At 45.4% G+C, this 21,203-nt stretch overlaps 1 protein-coding gene across 10 annotated transcripts in view; it reads left to right on the top strand.

Moving 5' to 3' along the window:
* The window catches only part of LOC128350055 (multiple epidermal growth factor-like domains protein 6), a 339,846-nt gene that overhangs the window by 190,259 nt on the left and 128,384 nt on the right, over positions 1 to 21,203 (top strand). For 9 of the 10 annotated variants that reach the window (XR_008319136.1, XR_008319137.1, XM_053307637.1 and 6 more), the window contains exons 6-7: positions 14,493 to 14,615; positions 20,864 to 20,989. Coding sequence is in view for 8 of the 10 variants with exons in the window: in XM_053307637.1 (XP_053163612.1) it covers positions 14,493 to 14,615; positions 20,864 to 20,989 (249 nt within the window). In the remaining 2 variants the exon portion in view is untranslated. The remainder of the gene's footprint in view (positions 1 to 14,492; positions 14,616 to 20,863; positions 20,990 to 21,203) is intronic. The other variant, XM_053307638.1, reaches the window with a different exon arrangement.

A 21,203-nucleotide genomic window follows, 5' to 3' on the forward strand; every position in this document is an offset into this window, starting at 1 on the left:
ATGTCAGCCCAAACAGACACAGAGATGGGTGCCTAGAGCACCTGACTCATGAGGGTATCCTTCAATGCACTGTGCTCATCATGTGGTGCATTGTGGGATATCTGGAGGCTGGGGCACATTTTCCTTGCCTCAAGAATGCCCCATGGCTTGCGGCAGTGCTGATCATGTGGGCATGTGAGCCACACAGCTGGGATCAAGGTAGGTGCTATCCTGCGGCCTTCCCTGTGCCTGCCTTCCCAGCCCAGCAAAATGTTGTATAAACGACTGTACTGAATACTGACTCACTGACTTTACTGAAATGAATTCAAGCGGTTTATTCAGGCCTTAAGTATCTTACAGAGAATATAAGGAGAAATTAAGCAAAGGAACTTAGATGCATGTGTGGAAACGTTTCCACACAATATGAAAAACATTTCCAATACAACATGATAAGCTTCATACAGCTATGCAAGTCAATCAACAACTTCCCTCCTCCTGCTCAGATCACTTAAAAGTTCTATTTGTTCCCAGCAATAGACAGTATTAAAGAAGATACATAGTCAAAATCCAAAGAAATAAGATTTGATATCTACCAGTCTTCAAGCTGAAGAGTCTCTAAAATTCTCACAAGGAGGAAAACAAGGAAAGGTGGAGAGAGGTTCCCTCCATCCTGAAAAACTTTTCAGGACAACTTTTCAGACCTTCCATTGGTTGCATTCTCTTGGCAACCTAGCAGTATTTAATATATTAATATTAATATTAATTGTCAATATATAATTAATAAAATAAGTTCTGTATTGAGTAATACCGACTCAGCCTTTTCAAATACTGTTCTTTGTTCTCAAATTTACCATTGTTGGTACACAAGCAAACAGTGTATCAAGAAGGTTTGTTATCTGTACCCTGTGATCTGCCCATAGTAGTTAATGTTCACTCAGCGATGAGACAGTCAAGGTCTTCTCACTGGCTTCTGTTGATGCATCCACACACCAGTATAAACCCATCCAGAAAGCAGCATTGTTCTCACTCCATCAGACTGCTGACTTGGCTTAATGGCTCAGAATTGTCCGTCTTGACTCAAGCTACCTAAGATGGATCCTTCCAGGTCAACTCTTCTTTAAGGCACACCTAGGTGAAATTGTCACCTTATCTTCACCATCAAGACTAGTAATCATTGATAGACTTGTCCTTCGTGGATTTGTTTAAGACCCTTTAAAAGCCATCCAAGCTGGTGGCCATCACCACATTCCATGGCCGAGAATTCCATTGAATAATTTATTCACAGTGTGAAAAAGTACTTCCTTTTGTTGGTCCTAATTTGGCCTTGGTTTTCTTGCCCTCTTATTAGCATAACTTCATGCCTTCGTTTGCACAGACTTCTCTGCTTGGTCTCACTAGAGCATGGCAGAACTTTGAACTGGCTTTGATACCTATAGATCTATATAGCAAAGCAAGCAGCTCATTGGTCATGTGGAAATGGACCAGGGATGTGGCTGCTCATCCTTCTCATGCTCAGCTTTCCCACTGCCCTCCATCTGCTAGTGAATAAATCCTTTCTCAAACACAGAGAGCAATCTGTGAACCAGCCCTGTGAAGTAGGATGACACATTAGCTGCAGCTGCATTTTGGCTTTGATGACAACAGATTGTATTAGGAAAGCATTTGCATGAATCTATCTCTGTTGTGTAGCTTGCCTACTGTGTGATAGCATAGTGAGAAAGGAAGCTGCTGAATTGAGGAAAGCAACTAACTGAGCTCGGCAAGAGTGCATCCGTCTAGCTGCTGTCGAAATGCAGAGGTTTTCAAAAGATGAGACATCTTCCTCTGTTCTCCACCCCGCTGCATAACTATGTTTTCAAACTGTCATGTCCTGCTGAGCGAGAAATATTGAAGTCCTAGTTCACAAATAATCATGCCATTTCTTTTTTAGAACTTAAATGCAGCCACTGTTGGGGGATTTCATTTTTACTATAAAATCAGAGTATTGGTCAAAATTAAGCTATTAAGCACAATGCTTCAAAGAAGAGATCATTGAGCCTGGTTTTTCCACTTGCTGGAAAATGGAAAGGCAATTTGAAATAATCACACAGGCTTTCCCTGTCTGTTCCATGCAGTGCTGTCCTCTTGCACCCTTCAGACTCAGAGGAATACTCTTTAGTTATAGAATGCTTCTGCAGCTCATACATGTTGTTTCTCGAGATCTTCTGGCCTATTGATTCCGCCCCTTCACTTCCTGTTTCTCCTCTAAACTCCACTTCTCTGTTGCTGCTTCTAATGCATCATATTGTTACACTATCTGTCCCTGCCTCCCCATCCCTCCACTTCCTCTGTTGTCTTCCTTATGTCAGTTCTTAACTTCTAATCTCCTTGAGGCAGGGACCTCTCCCCTTATACTTTGTCAAGTGCATGCACACTGATGGTTCAGTGTGAACCAGGTGGAGAGAGTAGCCATTTGCTCTATCTTATGGGGAGTGAGCACAGCACAGTGAAAGAAAACATTCACAACATGTACAAGGACCTGAGTGCATAGCTTTGACCCCCCCAACTGTTTTTGGACCACAACTCCCATCATACCCAGCCACAGTAGCCAATAATCTGGGATTAATTGAGTTGTAGTCCAGCATCGGCAAGAGGGCCCAAGTTGTGCATCCCTGGTCTATAGCATCAAAGGACCGAACCATAATTTAACCCCCAAATATGTTTGTCATGTATAGACTGTTTCCTATACATGACAAATGATGTACAAGAACTGACCAGTATGGAGATATTACACCTATATTGAAGGACCTTCACTGGCTCTCGGTTTGTTTCCAGGCCAAACTGCTGGTTTTGACCTTAAACAAACAAAACAACAACTCTAAATGGTACCAGTGAAGGGCAGCTTGCTCTTATTTGAACCTGCTCAGCAGCTGAAATCAAAATTGAATGCCCTTCTCCAGGTCCCTTCAGCTGCAGAGGTTAGATGGGTGCTCATAGAGAGAGGGCCCTTCCATGGCTGTTAACCTAATTGTGCAACTGCATCTCAAGGGATCTGCCTGGCACCTTCAGTGGGTTCTAAGGGGTTCTCAGATGTTCTTTGGCTACAGTTTCCCTCACCTCCAACTACAGTGACCTTTGCCATCGTGGCTGGTGATCATGGGAGTTGTAATCCAGCAACATCTGAGGATCTAAATTTGAGAACCCTTGCTTTAGGCAACAGGCAAAATCTATTCTATTTACTGAGGGTTTTAGTGGTTTGGGGTGTGTGGGTGTGTGTGTGTCTCTCTCTCAGTCTGATCTACCTCACAGGGTTGTGATGAGAACAAAATTGGGGTGGGTGGGGGAATCCGTTGTGTACCACTCATGGGAGAAAAACCTTTGACTGTAGAGGGTAGAATACAGAGGAGTCACATATAGAGATAAGGATATGTAGCATCACCAATTCGACCATATATTTTTTATTGATATGCAGTATGTGATTTGCACAGCAGCTCCTCCACTACGAAGATGTCAGCTAGATCCTAGCTGGGCCCTTGAGTCTATGCAGAACTTGGCCCATCTGTGGCACCAGCCCTGGATACATATGAGGGCTGCCTTATACCCAAGTCCAGAATTGTCTACACTGAGTGGCAGCAGTGTTCCAGTATTTTAGACGGCTCTTTCCAGCCCTATCTAAAGATGCTGATTCTGCGTGCAACATGTACCGTGTTCTCCACCACTGAGTTGTGGCCAATCTCCGAGGGCCATTTGGGTTGGAAGAACCATTGGTCATACTTAATTTAACCATATAGAAAGAGGGTTTTGTTTTGTGGTAGCAAGCATGACTTGTCCCCTTAGCTAAGCAGAGTCCACCCTGGTTGCATATGAATGGGAGACTTGATGTGTGAGCACTGGAAAATATTCCCCTCAGGGGATGGAGCTGCTCTGGGAAGAGCATCTAGGTTCTAATTTCCCTCTTTGGCATCTCCAAGATAGGGCTGAGAGAGATTCCTGCCTGCAACCTTGGAGAAGCTGCTGCTAGTCTGTGGAGACAATACTGAGCTAGATGGACCTATGGTCTGACTCAGTATATGGCAGCTTCCTATGTTCCTATCAGTACCATTTTACAACAAATATTTTTCATCTTCTGCCGGATCAAGTACAGATTATTGTATCTTGGCTTTTATTCAGCTAGTTTTTTATCTACAGCACTGATGTGCTGGAAAAATAGTTTCCCCCACCACCGTTAATGATGTGCAGTGTTCTTTATTATCTGGTATGTGAAAGAGAGGTGGTGTTTACTTACAGCCGTGTGAGAACATCACCAGCCTCCACACTTTATGAATCATTCTGCTTTTATTTATTTATTTAACCCCTCAGTGTGACTTCCTGGTTAGCTTCCAAATTATAAGAGTTGCTTCATTTTATTTTTATAGATACACAGTAGGGCCATGTTTCAGCACATCCGAAACCAAATAATTCATACTGACCCCTGGAACCGTGCAGAGGCAGACGCTCCCTGCTTGGCCATCTTTGCACAGTACTGTGCAGGATGGCTTCTTCATGGGAAGCAGAGCCCTGTACTGCCCCACATATGATCAGGGCACAGCAGGAGGTGTGTTCAGGCAGCAGGGAGAGACCCTGCTCAGCGCTCAAATGGCGTCCACGCATGCACGGACTTACAGCCATGTGAGAACATCACACGGGATGCCCGCAGGATGCCACCCTGAATGCTCAGCCACAATGCTGAGCACTCAAGGTGGTGTCCATTAGGGTTGCCAACTGTTCCTCATTACACGGGACGTCCCTCATTTCAGGGATGAAATGTTGGTCCCTAGAGGGACAGCATTTGTCCCGCTTTTTGGTGGCGGGGCAAGCAGCTTCTTATTTTAAGAAGTTTTTGGTTGAAAAGTGGTATAACTTGAATATGTGCTAAATAATAACAATGCTGGCATTATTCGACAGCATATAATTCAATTCCATATATGTCAGTGATACGCAGGCTCTTGATTACCACTGCATACACCTCCCAGCCCCCGCTCCCCCCAGCCACTCCAAACTTGTGTCCCTCATTCTGGCAATGAAATGTTGGCAGCCCTAGTGCCCATACATACGCAAAGCCATTTACATGACAGCGCCCATGGGATGCTGGGAACAGGGAACTTCCTGTTCCCGGACAGGAAGCCCCCACACAACATCTCTTGTAAAAATGGACAGGGCGGAGGAGGAGCAGGTAAGAACTGCCTCTCTCCTCTTAAAGCATCCATTCACTGTTGCCCCAGATGTGCACAAAACGCTTCGTACACCCCCCTATATTTTATATCCTCTAAAAATGGAGGTTTTAAATCAAATAAAAAGCTACTTGTCAGTGAAGTCTCCGTTTTACTTTATGTACGCTTCATGTCCCCCCACACCCATGTTTATTCTCTTGACCTTGTTTAAATTGAACAGGCAGTTTAAATTAGAACCTGCAATGTTTCCAAGTGTAACATATGGCTGACATGTAGGATCCAGCGATGACAGACTCATTCGGTTTGTTGAGAAGATCCACTGTTAAAATTCTAACAAAGGAGTGGTGGATTTAAACTGCTGAATACCATCTGCAATCAAAATTGCAGATATCCATCATTCTTTTTCTAAGTTTTGTTATTTTAACCATTGGGATTGTCAGCTCAATGCGTGAAGTAACAAAGGTTAGGACCTTCACCTCCCAGTGAGCCCCATTAAACACAATTGGAATTCAGTGGCCATCTCAAAATTAGCCAAATTGAATCTGACAATAGGTGTCTCCCCCCATCCCACCCCCACACACACATACCAGTAGCAGCTGGTGTGGGTGCTCTCACGGGGCCAGCGAGAGGCACCTTTAAGGGTAAATTAATAGGTGCTTACCTCCGCTCTTGCCTCTTACCTTCTCACTCTTACCTTCCTCTGAACGCTGCTCAGAGCAGCAATGAATCGCCCAGCACCCCCTGTGGTGGGGATTATCTCCACCACTCACCTGGCCACCAGCGGGGAATCATCCCCACGAAAGCCAGGTGAGTGGCGGAGGCAGTCCCAGCCGTAGGCGGTGCTGAGTGGTGCGCTGCTGCTCCAAGCAGCATTCAGGTGCGGCGAGAGTGGAGGTAAGTACCTATTAATTTACCCTTAAAGATGTCTCTTGCTGATGTCCCTGGCAGCGCCTGCACCGGCCGCTACTGCCCCCCACCCCTCTAAGCCCTAGAGTGGACATACTGTAGAATGGAAATGGATCATCCTGTAGCTTAAAATGATAAGTGAGCTTTTTTGCCCTACACATAGCTAGTCATGCACTTGCATCAAGGCAGTAAATAAAAAAAATAAGCATCAATATTGTATACTTCATGGAGTACAAATCTATCCATGGCCGCTAGGGCTGTGCAGTTGTGGCGAGCTGGCAAAAATGTCGGAGCCAATGCCCTCTGTTGCACATTGTTGGAAGCAGGGACCTCTGAAAGTCGGAACTGGGGCTGAAATCCCTGCTGTCGTTACAAAACCGAGTGGGAATTCCAACAGATCTGTTGGCCACCCTGTCCTGGTGTCTCCCCCTCCCCAGGGGTGTAGCTATAATTGAGCGGATGGGTTCAAAGAACCCGGGGGGCCCAGCTGCTGAGGTCCTCCAGCTCCACCCCTCCCTATTTTCTTCATTATCTTCTTCACTCTGAGGAGCTGCCGGGGAGAGGGGTGAACATGGTCTCCCTCTCCCCTAGCTATGCTCCTGCCCCTCCTTTACCTGAGACCCAGGTAGGAAAGAGGAAGAAAATTCTGGGAGGCAAGGAAGGAGGCCCTACCCTCACCCAGGTCCCAGGTAAAGGAGAGGAAGAAGGAAAGGGGAGGGCAGGAGGTCTGACAGACATGCTAGAGTTCTGACAGGCCCCTATCTGACAGGGAGAGATGGGCTGACATGAGTCTTACTGTTGTGTGGATCGAGTTGGATCAGAACCAGGGGAAAGCTACTCTTGTGGTAGCAAGCGTGCATTGTCCCCTTTGCTAAGCAGGGTCTGCCCTAGTTGCATTTGAATGGGAGACTGCATTTCCCTTACGGGATGGGGCCGCTCTGGGAAGAGCATCTGCATGCAGGAAGTTCCAAGTCCCCTCCCTGGCATCTCAAGATAGGGCTGAGAGAGACTCCTGTCTGCAAAATTGGAGAAGCTGCTGCCAGTCTCTATAGACAATACTGAGCTAGATGGACCAATGGTTTGACTCAGTTTATGGCAGCTTCCTATGTTCCTATGTAACCCAACATTTTGGGCCATGCATAGGCCTAATGACTACTAGTTACGATGGCTCTATGGTTCCTCTGGGTGCAGTGGCAGCATGTTGCTTCTGAATACCAGTTGCTGGGAAGTAACAGCAAGAGGAGGAGCTACATGACCAACTTCTTGGGTTCTCAGAGGATGCGGATCTAAATAGACATTTGGGTCTGGCGCAGCAAAATTGTTCTGAGGATGGGCTACTCTCCGGTGGCTGCCAACTGACAATGGAAGACCAAATTGCATTATGCTAGAAGAAGGGGGGTAGTTCAGTAGCAGAGCATCTCTTTATCATGTGGAAGGGTCCAGATGCAGTCCCCAGCATGTCCAGGTAGGGCTGAGAAAAATTCCTGCCTGAAGTCCCGGTGAGCCACTGCTAGTCAGAGTAGACGGTAGTACTGAGCTAGATGTACCACAGTGGTCTGACTCAGTAGACAGCAGCTTCCTATGTTCCTATCTGTAAAGAGGTGGAATGAATTGTGTAGTGTTTTTATATTGGCAGTGTGACTTCACTCACAGATATTCTTATGTGGATTCTCAGTGCGGAGTGAGGCTGGCGGTGGCCTGTGTTCGGCTGCCCCCGCGGCCCCTGGCCCCACCCTTGCATCTGACATCAGATGCAGGGGCCCAGCTAGCCACACCCCCAGATGCGGGGGGGGGCATTATTTCAGTCCTAAATGGGGCCGCACAGCCCCGTTTGGGAACAAAATCATCCCGCACTGCATTGGCAGAGCAGGAAGGCAGGGAGAGTCGCTCCCGTGCCTTCATGCGGCCCCGTTTGGGAGTGAAGTAGTGCCCCCCCACCGCGTGTGTCGGGGCCGCGAGGCATGGCCTCTGATTGGCAGCGGTCCGGGTTCTTTGAACCCCTTTGCCCAATTGTGGCTCCGCTTCTGTGGATTCTGCTGCAGATGTTATCAAACAGGACTGCTACTTTCAATGGAAGTAAACACTGGGGAGAACTATTTGTTGGCAGTCCCGTGCCTTTCAATTTCTGTTATGTGGTTTATATATTTCTATTATGAATTTAGCAAGTGGCACAAAACTTTTGAGAGTGCCAAACTTGTGCATGCGTGCCCGATACTTCTGGCCGAAGAGGAGGAAGAGGTGGCAGGGAGGTACACTGCTGCCCCGAAGGCTTTTACCAAAACTGAGCACCGGCAGGGTGAACACAAGGGGAGGGGTAAGTGCACCCTCCCCTGCCCTTAAAGCGAGACACACCACCACCTCAAGCCACCCTCGCCCAGTTCCGTGCACATCCCTAGCAGCTTGTACTAGTGCACTTGCATTCTAGGCTAGTGGTGCTAGTGCAAACATATTCTTGTTGTGCCACAAGCTGATGTACATCCTGTTGCGAATTCATTTGTTTTGCAGGGATCTTTTGCACAATAGTGCAACTCTGCCAGTGCAGTTCTTATTCATTTCGATGTAGCTTGTGCCAAATCAGTATAGTAATCTTTGGAGGGAACATTTGGGAACGTAAACCATGTTAAGGGAAATGGCCGTTTTGGACATCCAAGAAACCTCTCTGTGCACCCCTTATGTAGTGCTGGCATGGAGGACCTGCATTTTTGAATTCCAGGAAAGATGTATGTACACATTGACAGAAAAGTCATATTTATGAGAAACCTGGGAACAGGCCTCATGTTTTTGCAGAGTCATTCTGATGCCCTGAGATTGACTATCTGTATCAAAGCTCCTTAGCCTTCCTGATAATAGCCTGTCACTATTTGCTAAACATGTGTGAGTGCATTCCTTCCTGCATTTCCCAGGAAATCTATAAACCATCCCGATCTCTCAGGATTGCTTAGTCCTGGGAGCCATCTCAACAACAAAGCCATCTTCTAACCCATCTGGGTGATTGTCCCAGCAGGTATGGCTGGTGCCAAGGTTGGCACATTAACATATTATTTACCCAACTCCATCCTCCTCTTATCTTGGCCCCAGAGGGTAGGAATTCTCTGGAATTTTCCAGACACATGATTTTTGCCCTATTTAAGGGAGCTGCATTTTGCTCCAGGCTCTCGCTTCCCAGACCTGTTCCCAGGTTTGTGACTTCACTCCAGTCAAACTCTTCAATGTATGTCAGGAGATGAATCATCCCAACCTTTCCATGTCTGCTGGATTATTTTTATTATTTTCCTCCCCCTAGACCCCCTTTCCTATCCCATGTATGAATTCAATGACTGTGTGTGGATGTATAGGATCAGACTGCTAGGAATAGGTTAGAATGATGTAGGATTTGACCCTTATGATTTGATGGTTTTAAAGGGTTTTTTGTTCTATTTTTCAACCAGCTTGGTTAGGAAGAGGGGCCCAGCCCCGTCCCCTGGGGTGAAAGCATGCTTGGTCTCAGCCAAAACTCATGAGCAGAGCTGTCCATGTAAAGCAGGATTCAGAAGCATAGGATTCTTCTTACATGATGATGATGGCTACCATGCATCCCCACTCTTATGAGTGGATCACTCTCTCTCATTAGAGCGTTTGGCCATAAAGATACATATGCTGACTAAAGGGCTTTTTTGCCTTGCCCAGTTGAAAGTTCAGTCTAAGCCCCAGGGATGGGTCCCTCAGTAATATCCATCTTGGTCCTGACAGGTGTTGTGGACCAATACCTTAAGCATCCCATGTTTTGTTCCACCAATGGTGTTCACCTGGCTAGCCAGGAACCACCTTCATTCTCCAGTATCCTGTCCCAGAGTTCTCTGCTGCAGCTAATTTCCATTCATCACATCAGGCCCAGTTGGGCCTGATCCACCTGAGAATGTAGAGTTCATCCCTGGTCTTTCCTGATCTGCCTGCCTGAAGCCACTCGCATTCATGGAGCAGCCTGGACTCCTTGGAGGTCTGGAGGGTTGAGTGGAAAAGGGAAGTTATGGGACATGAGTTTTATTTTTAACCAGAAGTGCCATGTGGTGCTGGGAGCCCCACAAAAGTGAGGCCCACTAGGAGGTGGTATTGTTTATCTCATGAGAAGGTGGTCCAATGAAGAGCTGGAACACATTATGATCCTCCACTCTCATGGGTCAACCCTCTCATGAGAATGTAAACTCCTAGGTGGTAAGCTGGCACAAAGCCGAATGTAGGTTGGTTTTCCCTGACAGCTCAGCCTAGGTCTAGTTGCCTAATGACATCCTTAGTTATAGGGAACCACAAGCCTGAACCAAGCCCAGAATCCTTTGCCCTCCTTCATATACATATTCCTGCCTAGGAAGCTAGCACAAACCTTTCCTAGAGTTCCAGATAACGAAACCTCTCTAACCTTCTCTTGATCTGACACCCAGAGTCCCCACCCCCCAGGCACCAGAAGTTCTATCATTGACCTGGTTCCTCTGCTTCAATTTAAGTTAACATCAGAGAATCTAAACACTGTTTATTAACATTAGAGAGTCTACTTGGAGTTCACATATAAGAATCCACTTTTATTTATGAGTGGTTAAGGTTCTTATTTACAAAAAGTGTTAGAACTGTAGAAAATCAATCAGTCAGAAAATCAGAACTGTAGAAAAACTGTAGAAAATCAATGTTTTGACACGCAAGTCAACACGTGTGTATTATTGTCACATGGGAATGCCCTTATCCCGTGTTTTCAATCTCCCTTATTAAAATTTCGTTATTGGACTCCTGCTGTGTCTCTTCTTGTTTCAAACAAAACTGACTCACTTATTGGATCCCGGAGGGGAGGGGGAACGTACACCCCGTAACAGGAAATCCTTCATAACGACCATCACCACCCCTCCAAAATATGAAGAAACCCACAGCAATCTTACATGTCTTCAAAAATTGAAGTGTCTAGTTTTTCACATGGCTGCAAGATGTTCTTGAGGAAACAGTCACTTTGTGACTGAGTTGATCTAATAATATCAAAGTTCAAATACAGGAATTTTGCCAGACTTTGTATAATGTAAAGGGAGTTAAGATAATATGTTATGTTTATCATTTATGTCTCAAACATCTGCTAATGCAGGAATGATTCCAGATGCCTTGCTTGAACAAAAGTGAAATATATCATGTGTAGCCTCATGCAACAGTGAAAACAAGACTGCCATTAAAGTGATACAAAAAGACCTATATTTCAATTTTAAAATTAACACAACTCATTTCTAGAGCTTACTTCAGATGGGCAAGTTTCACATACTTCACAATGGGTGGGGTAGAATAGGGTTTATGCTAAGCCTCCCCACTACTGCATAACCAACTGCCAGCACACCCTCCCACCCTCTACCCCACAGTTTTTGTCACTGAAGGAAAGAGAATAGGAATGAGAAAAGGGGAAATGTGGATTTCTTCTTTTCTGTGTTTGTGAGAAGCTGTACATTAGAAGAAACTGTGGGGTACAGGAGAAGAGGTCAGAGGCTGTAGTCAATAGGAGATGCCCAGTCCTCCTATTTAAAAGTAAGGAGGTGAGAGATCATGGTGATGGAATGTGGAGAGAGTTTGCTTTGCTGTCCTTTCCCCACAAGGGCCAGCTTGAGAACTAATTTGTTAATCAGTATGTCAGCCAGTGGCTGAAAGAGACTGGAGAGCGGCAGGGAGGCAGGTAGACAGGAAAGGAGAGCTGGTCTTGTGGTAGCAAGCATGACTTGTTCCCTTAGCTAAGCAGGGTCTGCCCTGGTTGCATATGAATGGGAGACTCGAAGTGTGAGCACTGTAAGATATTCCCCTTGGGGTGAAGCCGCTCTGGGAAGAGCAGAAGGTTCCAAATTCCCTCTCTGGCTTCTCCAAGATAGGGCTGAGAGAGAGATTCCTGCCTGCAACCTTGGAGAAGCCGCTGCCAGTCTGTGTAGACAATACTGAGCTAGATAGACCAATGGTTGGACTCTGTATATGGCAGCTTCCTATGAGATGCAAGAATTGTTGTTATGGTTTGGGAAGTAGTCTCATAATACCTTGTAAATTGGACAATATGATTATTTTTGAATCTCTCCCAGACTCATATTGCTAAAGAATGCATTGCACCTCCTCCTTCAACTTCTCACCTTGTTTGAATAAAAGCTAGTGAAATTTATCAAACTGGGTGGAGACCCTACCTCTCTTGACTTGAGGGCCAATAGCAATACCTATTTCTACTCTAGTGTAAAAAAAGGCTGAAAAGTATTACAAGGGGTTGTCTTCACCCTCCAGAGTGTGGGTATTTGAAGGCTATTACATTTCAGTGACTCTTGGCCTAGGTTTTTGTGTGCCTTTAAGGCGACAGAAAAGAAAGAAGAGAAAAATCTCTGCAATATTCACAGAGAATAGAAAACCACAAAAGGTTTTTTGTAAGGTCTTGCCCCTGTGGAATTGGATGTTACGGTTTCTGTTGAGTTCCATGAACTGTGTCCCCTAAAGAGATGGAAAGTACTGAGACATTTAGCTGGTAAGCTGTGCTCTCACAAGTCTTTCTTGGTGTTTGTATGGTAGGCCTACACACCATCCAGGAAGAGTTTAAAAGGTTAGCTATCTATAAAGTGTCTATATGCCCATAGTTTACTTCCATAGATGTTCACTCCTCGTGGCTCCAAGTTCAAAGCTGCTGAATTAATGTCATTCTTTTCCAAGATTGTAATGTACCTACCATTTCAGTTGCATGCATGTCAAGAATATAGATAGTGTTTAGCTCGTGTCAAGTTATTATAGGTATGAAACAGGAGAAAGAACCTGCTTCTACATCCTTTGCTCCCTTTGCAGCATATTAAGGCAACCCCACCCCCAATCTTAACTTCTCAGTGAGTAAGTCTCTTGAATTCAGCGAGATGTACATTTGAGTAAACATATTTAGGATCCATTGCATATAATAGACAAACCACAGCAGGAGCATTTTGTTTGAGCAAGGACTCAACCACTGTGTAACTGGCAACCTGCTATCGAAGTTTGAGCTTGATACTGGAGCAGTTGAAGGAGCAATCACTAATCACTGAATCAATACAACTAGTCCATGGATAACTGAGAACAAGGGCTTCAAAGGGTATGATCTTTTCTGGCAAATCTGGTAGAAATAAAAATTACATAATAGGCTAAACACTGGATATTGCCTGTATACCTCTCCTTGCCATTGGCTTCAGCTGCTATGACATCATGGAATGCTGGAGCTTTCTTTAACATCAGAAGAGCCCTGCTGGCTCAGGCCCAAGCCCATCTAGTCCAGCATCCTGTTTCCCACAGTGGCTCACCAGATGCTTCTGGGAAGCCCAAAGGCAAGAGATAAGTGTGCCCTTTCTCCCGCTGCTGCTCCACTGCAGCTGGTATTGAGAGGCATCTTGCCTCTGATGCTGGAAATGTCCTATAGCCCTCAGACTAGTAGCCATTAATAGACCTGTCCTCTATGAATTTCTGCTGAACAGAATGTCAGTCACAGAATTTTGACAACTGGTGTAGCTTTCCCAGACATCAGGCTTTTCTACGGGTTTTACTGCAAATTCAAAGCACCCACACATCAAGATCGCTACTTCCATTGGAAAAGATGGAGGTTGTTCTCCCAAAGTGCAGGTACACAACTTAAAATATTTGCACTCTTGCATAAGACCACCAACACTTCCTTAGATGCCTGCAGCAGCACAGGCCGGTTTGAAATGCTCACATAAGGCTGCACTACATGTCATCCAGTGTCTGTGCGAAACTTGCATTGAACATTACAATTTTAGATGATGGCATTATGGGGTCAAATTTTGTTTTAGGAGCAGGCAGAGGAGCTATTCTGAACAGAAGCAGATCTGTTGCAGATGGAGAAGATGGGAGGCTAGGGGCCACTGTTCCCTCTAACAAGTATTCCTAGATATTGTTCACTACAACTCCCAGCATCCTCAACTGCAGTGGCTTTTGGCTGGGGATTCTGGGAGCTGTAGTGAACAACATCTGCTGGGGGCTAGGAAGCTGTGAGCAATGGGATGGAGCAGTTGAGGGGCAGAAGTCCAGGAGAACAAAATTGCTTGAGGGGAGGGGGTTCATAGCAGACTATGGACTGAGATGCAAAAAGCAGCAAAGGGAGTAGGGAAAGCAGGGAGCTGATGCAAAGGAGGGTCAGAATGTAGCTGAGATGGGGGTAGCTTGCATGAGCTATGTGTGTAGGAAGGAGGGCTGAAAGACAAGGGGATTGGGGAAGTTGGGGTCTGGGGGAGGTTCTGAAAAACAAGGACATGGGAGAAGGGAGAGTGAACTTTACACATCAATTTGAAATGATCTACCAGCTGTACCAGCTTTCATCTAAATGCATATATTGTTGTGGACTTAGTGACGGAATCAACCGATGTCTCTTTTCTGGAGCCATACAAGCCTGTCAGATCTCAACTACCTATCTTGCATCTCTAGATATCAATGAATGTGCCATAAGAAATGGTGGCTGCCAGCAAGGCTGTGTGAACACTCTGGGGTCTTACCACTGTGAATGTGATGCAGGATATAGACTTCATGCTGATGGACGCACCTGCATAAGTGAGTAAACATTACACATCCATGCTATACCTTTTGCAGGGGGGAAATCAGATCCACAAATGAAGCGTGAAACGAGAAACTTGTAATAATTCAGTATTCAGGGAGAAGCAAATTCATACTCCCCCGCCCCTCCCCGCCAACAGATTAGATCATCATGTTCTCAAGTTGTCAGGAAAGTTATCAACTTTATTCTGACTTCGTTAAATTGCTCTTAAGCAACTTCAGTGCAGCTGCCTCTGCTCTTCATAACATGATGCTTGAGGGTCTCGGGTTCAAGAGAGATGTCAAATTAATGTTGCCCCCGTAAGAAATTATATTTTTGGGTTGATGGGTGCTTCTTTCTTAGGAAATCTGCCATTTCAATTATATATTTGTTAAATTCACTCTGGAAAGTTCACTGCAATCTACTTTGTGCACAGTGCAATAGTGGAAGCTATTTTTAAAATCACATCAAAATAATTTTAGTGTAAAGGCTATCCTAGCGGCCATGGTGGTAATGCCCTTTAAATGAAAAGAAGTATTTTTAAGGAAATCATTGTGGATGTTTCTTTTTATTTTAAATTTTTTGCCCATTAGGCCCTCAAGGCAGCTTAAAGTAGAACTAAATTAAAAACACAAATATTAAAAACTACCAAAAACACCAATCACAGCAAAAAAAAAAAAAAAGTTAAAAAAAGAGCTTTACTCAAAACAGAGCTAGAAACAATTCAGACCATCATCCCAAAGGCCTTACAGGGTTTAACTACTTTTCTGAAAGCCGGAAGACAAGAAGTTTGGTAGGTTCCCTCCAGAGAGGGAATTCATAAGGATTAAGTAAAGTTGTGCCGTTGAGTCGGGGTCGACTCCTGATGACCACAGAGCCCTGTGATTTTCTTTGGTAGAATACAGGAGGGGTTTACCATTGCCATCTCCCACGCAGTATGAGATGATGCCTTTCAGTATCTCCGTATATCGCTGCTGTGTGATAGAAGTGTTTCCCATAGTCTGGGAAATATACCAGCGGGGATTTGAACCAGCAACCTCTTGCTCCCTAGGCAAGTTGCTTCCTCACTGCACCATTAGGTGGCAATAAGGGTTAAGTAGTTTCCTGAATTATTGTAGTTGTTGTGAGCCATCTTGGGGGCCCTTTTAAGGGCCAAACATATAAAATATAAATAATTAGATGAATTCATAGAAAAAATAATATATAATTCTATGTGCATAACTCTGGTGCTGGTGTTTCCCATTAAGGGCCTTCCACAAGCATCATGCACAAGCCACCTGCAATAAATCCATCTTGCTTGGTTCCTTACCAGTCCCAATGTGACAACATAACAGATTAATACCACATGTGGTCTAAACATGTTTCCATCTCTGTAGATTGCAGCACAGTGGGTGGAACTTCTTTATCGGGGTTCACAGATGGGGATGTCCCTAGACTTGCCTGGGCATACCCCATAACCTCTCATTTCTATGCCACAGGCACCGTGCCGTGTGAAATAGTTTTATGACACAGATGCCAGAAGTGAAGGTTCCTATTACAGCTGTGAAACCTATTTTCATTGTTGACACAACATTTCCAGATGTCTAGAGTGGTGCAGTAGGACTGGGGAAAGGGAATGATTCATGTGTGCAGGAGCATTGCTAGATACTTAAAAGATCTGAGCCCTGGGCCCACAGCCCCCTTTTGATCATTCATTCATTCATTCAATTTCTATACCGCCCTTCCAAAAATGGCTCAGGGCAGTCTACACAGATAAATAACAAATAAATAATTAAACTCAGTCATACTCTACCAAGAATAATTATGTATGTTTTTAACGTCTGTATTATTATAATACAATACTTATGCAGGTGGAAGCAGCAGAGAACTAGGTGAAGCCAGGATGCCTCTGTGCAGGTGCCTCCACTGCTACACTTCCTTTCTGGAAGAGGTCATGGACAAGGCTGGTGGCTGATGAGATTCAGGGCTTTGAGCAGTTAATTGGAGGCCTGTGCCCCATGGGCCATCCCCTAGTGATGCCCCTACATGCATGCATGATCCTGTGCAGACTGCTGTGCTGTGCACTGGGTTGTGTCTTTGTGTAGAAGCAAGCAGACATGTCTAATGCCAAACACAAAGATTGCATTCACACAGTGGACTGGAAACTAATCACCATATTCAACAACACTAAGGTCTACAATGGATTGAACTATTATTTCCCCAAGAAGGCCTTCTCTGGCCCAGAATGTAAAACAAGATTCTGTTCCCGTGCAATAGCTGTGAACTTTCAACTGCCCTTGCGCATGTGCAATAGTGAGCTTTCAGCTACCCCCATCTATCTTTTTATCCTGAACATTTTTCACATCTCAGACAGCTGTGTTGTGCAAAAGCCCCCTAGAGCTGTTTTTTTTAAAGGCTCCAGGGAACTGTGCAGTCCCTGAACTACCAGCCAAAGCTCTTCCTGAGCCTTAGGTGCAAGGAAGCTGTGCAATCCAACCTTATCTGATCAAGCCCCAGGAAGCTGAAGCTTAGGCAAACTCCCTTCTCTGTCGTCCTCCCTGCTAAGTGTAAGTGTACTGGTAAGATCACCCTATCCCTTATCTCAGCATTAACTACAGTCAAAATGGCACACTTGGAGGCGGGTGGGGAGCGGGATTCCAAAGACTTTCTGTCCTGAGTAAAGGTTGAACTACTCATTCTGTGAATCAGGGGGATACTGCTGAAAGCAACACTTCCATGTCAAGTGTTCTCCCTTGATGTGTCGGAGCACTCACCCCATGACGTGATGCCATCACATTGGGTGTGGTACTGCCTCCACTCCATGTCATTAGTCAACAGGGGCAGAGCAACTTACAGTGTTATGACATCCAGTACTGTGACTCAGTATGGCAGTACTGGTTTTGGCAGCATCTCCATCTTCTTTTAATCAGCATGCAGAGTCTCTATAAATGCTTCTTCGTGCTACATAGCAGGCTAGGCTACTTGAGCATTTATCTATGCAGCACTATCAGTCCCTACTATCTATATATTTAATTCTCTTAGCCGGCATGCGTGTCCGCCTGGATTTGGCGGCGGAACTCTCACGAGAATTCCTCACATTGGGCGAGAGTTGGGGGTGATGATGGCGGCGGGCCTCAGCTGGCCGGCGGCAGGGGATGGCCTGGCATGGCCAGGCCATCCCAGGTAAGGGGGGAGGAGGGGGAGGGGGAGGGGGAGGAGGTGGTGGCGTCAAAGCCCGGCCTGTCTGTGGGGTGGGGGAGAGGCAGCGGCGGTGGGATGGCAGGATGGCCATCCCAGTTAAGGGGGGGGGGGTGGCAGCGGCGGCAAAGCCTGGCCTGTCCACGAGGGGGAGGGAGGCGGCAGTGGGATGGCAGGATGGCCATCCTGGGTAAAGGGGAGGCGGGTAGCGGCGGCGGGACGGCAGGATGGCCATCCCAGATAAGGGGGAGGTGGCAGTGGCGGTGGCAAAGCCAGGCTGTCCGCCAGGGGCGGGAGGCGGCGGTGGGACGGCAGGCCTGGCCATCCCGGGTAAGGGGGAGGTGGCGGCAAAGTCTGGCCTGGCCGCCAGGGCGGAAGGTAGCGGTGGGATGGCATGGCCAGGCCGTCCCGGGTAAGGGAGAGGTGGCAGTGGCGGTGGCGGCAAAGCCCAAGAAGCAGCGGAGAGACTGGAAGAGGGGCGAGTGAGTGGGAAAGAGAGAGTGAGGCAGGAGGGAGGGAAGAAGAGCCAGCCCCAAATAGCACACAGATACTCTGTGCGGGTCGGCTAGTTGCTATTATTGCCATTATCATCTGTTGCTATTATTGCCATTATCATCTGTCGCAAATTGTCACAGTCCTTCTCTTATACCTTTACGCTTTGCTTTAGAATGGTCACCTCTTGCATTCATAGTCTTGAGGCCCCACAGCTTACAGCTTTCTCCCCAATTTCCCCCCTCTATACCCATGGGAACCTGTACCTGCCAACTGAGAGCAACACTTTGTGCATTTAATGAAATGGTTTGTGGCCCACAAAAGCTTATGCTACAATAAACATGGCAGTCTTTAAGATCCCACAAGTCACTTTGTTGCTTTTGTTGCAACAGACTAATATGACTACTGCACTGGAAGTAAGTACTGGATCTATCTATCTATCTATCTATCTATCTATCTATCAAGCACACTTGTGTACCACCCAAAATGCATGTCTCTGGGCGGTTTACAACAAAACAATAAAAACAACAAGTAAAAAGGTTAAAACATTACAACAATTTAAAATTTAAAACGTTAAAAACACAATTAAAAGAATATCTAATTAAAAGCCTGGGTGAACAAATGCATCTTGACTGCCTTTTTAGAAGCTGTAAGAGATGGGGAGGCTCTTATTTCAGCAGGAAGCGTGTTCCAAAGCCTCGGGGCACCAATGGAGAAGGCCCGTCCCTGAGTCGCCACCAAAGGAGCCGGTGGCCACTGAAGACAAACCTCTCTAGATGATCTCAATGGGTGGTGTGGTTCATAGCAAAGAAGGCGTTCTCTTAAATACCCAGGGCCCAAGCTGTTTAGGGTTTTATAGGTTATAACCAAAACCTTGTATTTTGCTCAGAAACTTATCGGTAACCAGTGTAGATCTTTTAAGATAGGAGTGATATGGTCTCTCCGAGATGACCCAGAGACCAACCTGGCTGCCGCATTCTGGACCAACTAAAGTTTCCGGACTATGTACAAAGGCAGCCCCACATAGAGCACATTGCAGTAATCAAGTCTGGAGGTCACCAGCAGATGTACTACTGTTCTGAGGTCATTTATCTCAAGAAATGGACACAGCTGGCGTATCAACCGAAGCTGATAAAAAGCACCTCTGGCCACTGCCTCAACCTGGGACACCAGGGAGAGATTTGTGTCCAGAAGCACCCCCAGACTATGTACCTGTTCCTTCTGAGGAAGTGTGACCCCATCTAGAACTGGCAGAAGAAGAAGATGCAGGAGAAGTTGTCCTTCATTTATTTCACATCAAACTAAATGCCAGAGCTTGCTCTTCCTGTTAGCTGAGAAGTTTAAGCAAATAGCCTTTTTTTTAAAAAGCACACAAATTAGCTAGTTTATCTTCTCTAGTGAGGAATTAAGCGAAGACAAAATGAGAAGCCCTGCCAGCTTCACTGGCATGAATGAAACTTTACAGTCGGCCAGTTTTAAGCATTTGTGTGTAAGGGGACCAATTAACCCCAAAGATCTATCCTCAGAGATGCAAATGGAAAATCATGTCTTACATTTTGTGAAAAAGATGATTAATAGAGTCTAGCTTTAAAAATGACCCTCTTTACACCCTGTATTTACAGAGATGTGTCATTTTGTCGCACTGGGTGGGTGGGGAGAAGTCAGCAAATAGATACTTTAATTGAGATACCAGAGCAATAGGACATAAACTTCCGATTGCTATTGCCAAGTTCTGTAGAAGGGATTAAAATGCTTCATAAATCTGCATATCGGCAAAGAGCAATGGTTGTTTCAATCCCCAATGCAAAAGACAGTCCAGTTAGGTCAGGAAAACATGACATCCGTTGAATCCATTATTTTATGTTTCTTTGCTTTTGAGCTGAGGACAAGATGCGCTTGGAGATCATCCAAATGGATTGTTTGCCATTCATTAGAGCTGCTACTGCTTTTGCTTAACTCCAAAAAACTTTAAGTGCACCACTGTTCAGGAGCTTGGAGGAATGTTTAAGAGAAACTGGCCCCCTTTAGCTTTTGTGTGGGTTTTTTTTAATAAGAGCTAAGAGCATAAACATTTTAGAAGAGAGGGAAGGGAAGAGGAGATGGCTAAATAGTTCTTGACTAGGGCAGTGAGGGGGAGAGGAAATGAGGCACTGAAAGCTAGCAAGCACATGATGATTTGGGAAATATTCTGGGTAAATCTGAGTGGAAAATCAGGGTGTATCCTGAGATGTAGGACACTGACATAATTCCTTCATGAACACTCTTATTCCAGTATTGTCAATAACAACTTCAACTTCTCAGCAAATCTGTCCAGTTTAGCTTCTTCCTTTGTTCTTCTTGGTTAGCCCAGGTACAGACTCTTTCATCCCATGCTATTACAGGTGGTGCTGTTCAAGATTTCCAAAGACAAGCAATGCAGTACTTATTCTGGCCAATGCGAAGAATTCAGTCACTAGCTCAAGATCCATCTTTTAAAATGGTATTTTATGGTATCCCAGAAATGTTAAATGTGGTCTTTAGAGGATTTCACAACTGGTTGTGTTTAATTTATTTCCAGACTCTGTCTTAGCTAGTTTTTACATTTTTATTATATTAGCTGTGAACTCCTGTGCTATCAATAATGGAGGCTGTGAACATGATTGCATACAGATCAATGAAGAGCACTGTCGCTGTCAGTGCAATGCACACTACCAGCTAAAGACAGATGGCAAGCATTGTGAAAGTAAGTCTTATACCAGGATGTTGGGACTGTGAATGTAAGTTTTATACCATGATGTTGGGAAACCTGCTTAAAACCATCCCTTGATCTCAGATGTCATAGGGCAATGCATGTTTAGTTGCATGGAATGAATATGGTGTGCAGTATATGTCATAAGCAACAGTGGTATGGACCTGGTAAATGCCAGGAATTTGAACAGTACAGTTTACCCTTTTCA

The sequence above is a fragment of the Hemicordylus capensis genome, chromosome 3, assembly GCF_027244095.1.
Source record: "Hemicordylus capensis ecotype Gifberg chromosome 3, rHemCap1.1.pri, whole genome shotgun sequence".
Taxonomy (NCBI): domain Eukaryota; kingdom Metazoa; phylum Chordata; class Lepidosauria; order Squamata; family Cordylidae; genus Hemicordylus; species Hemicordylus capensis.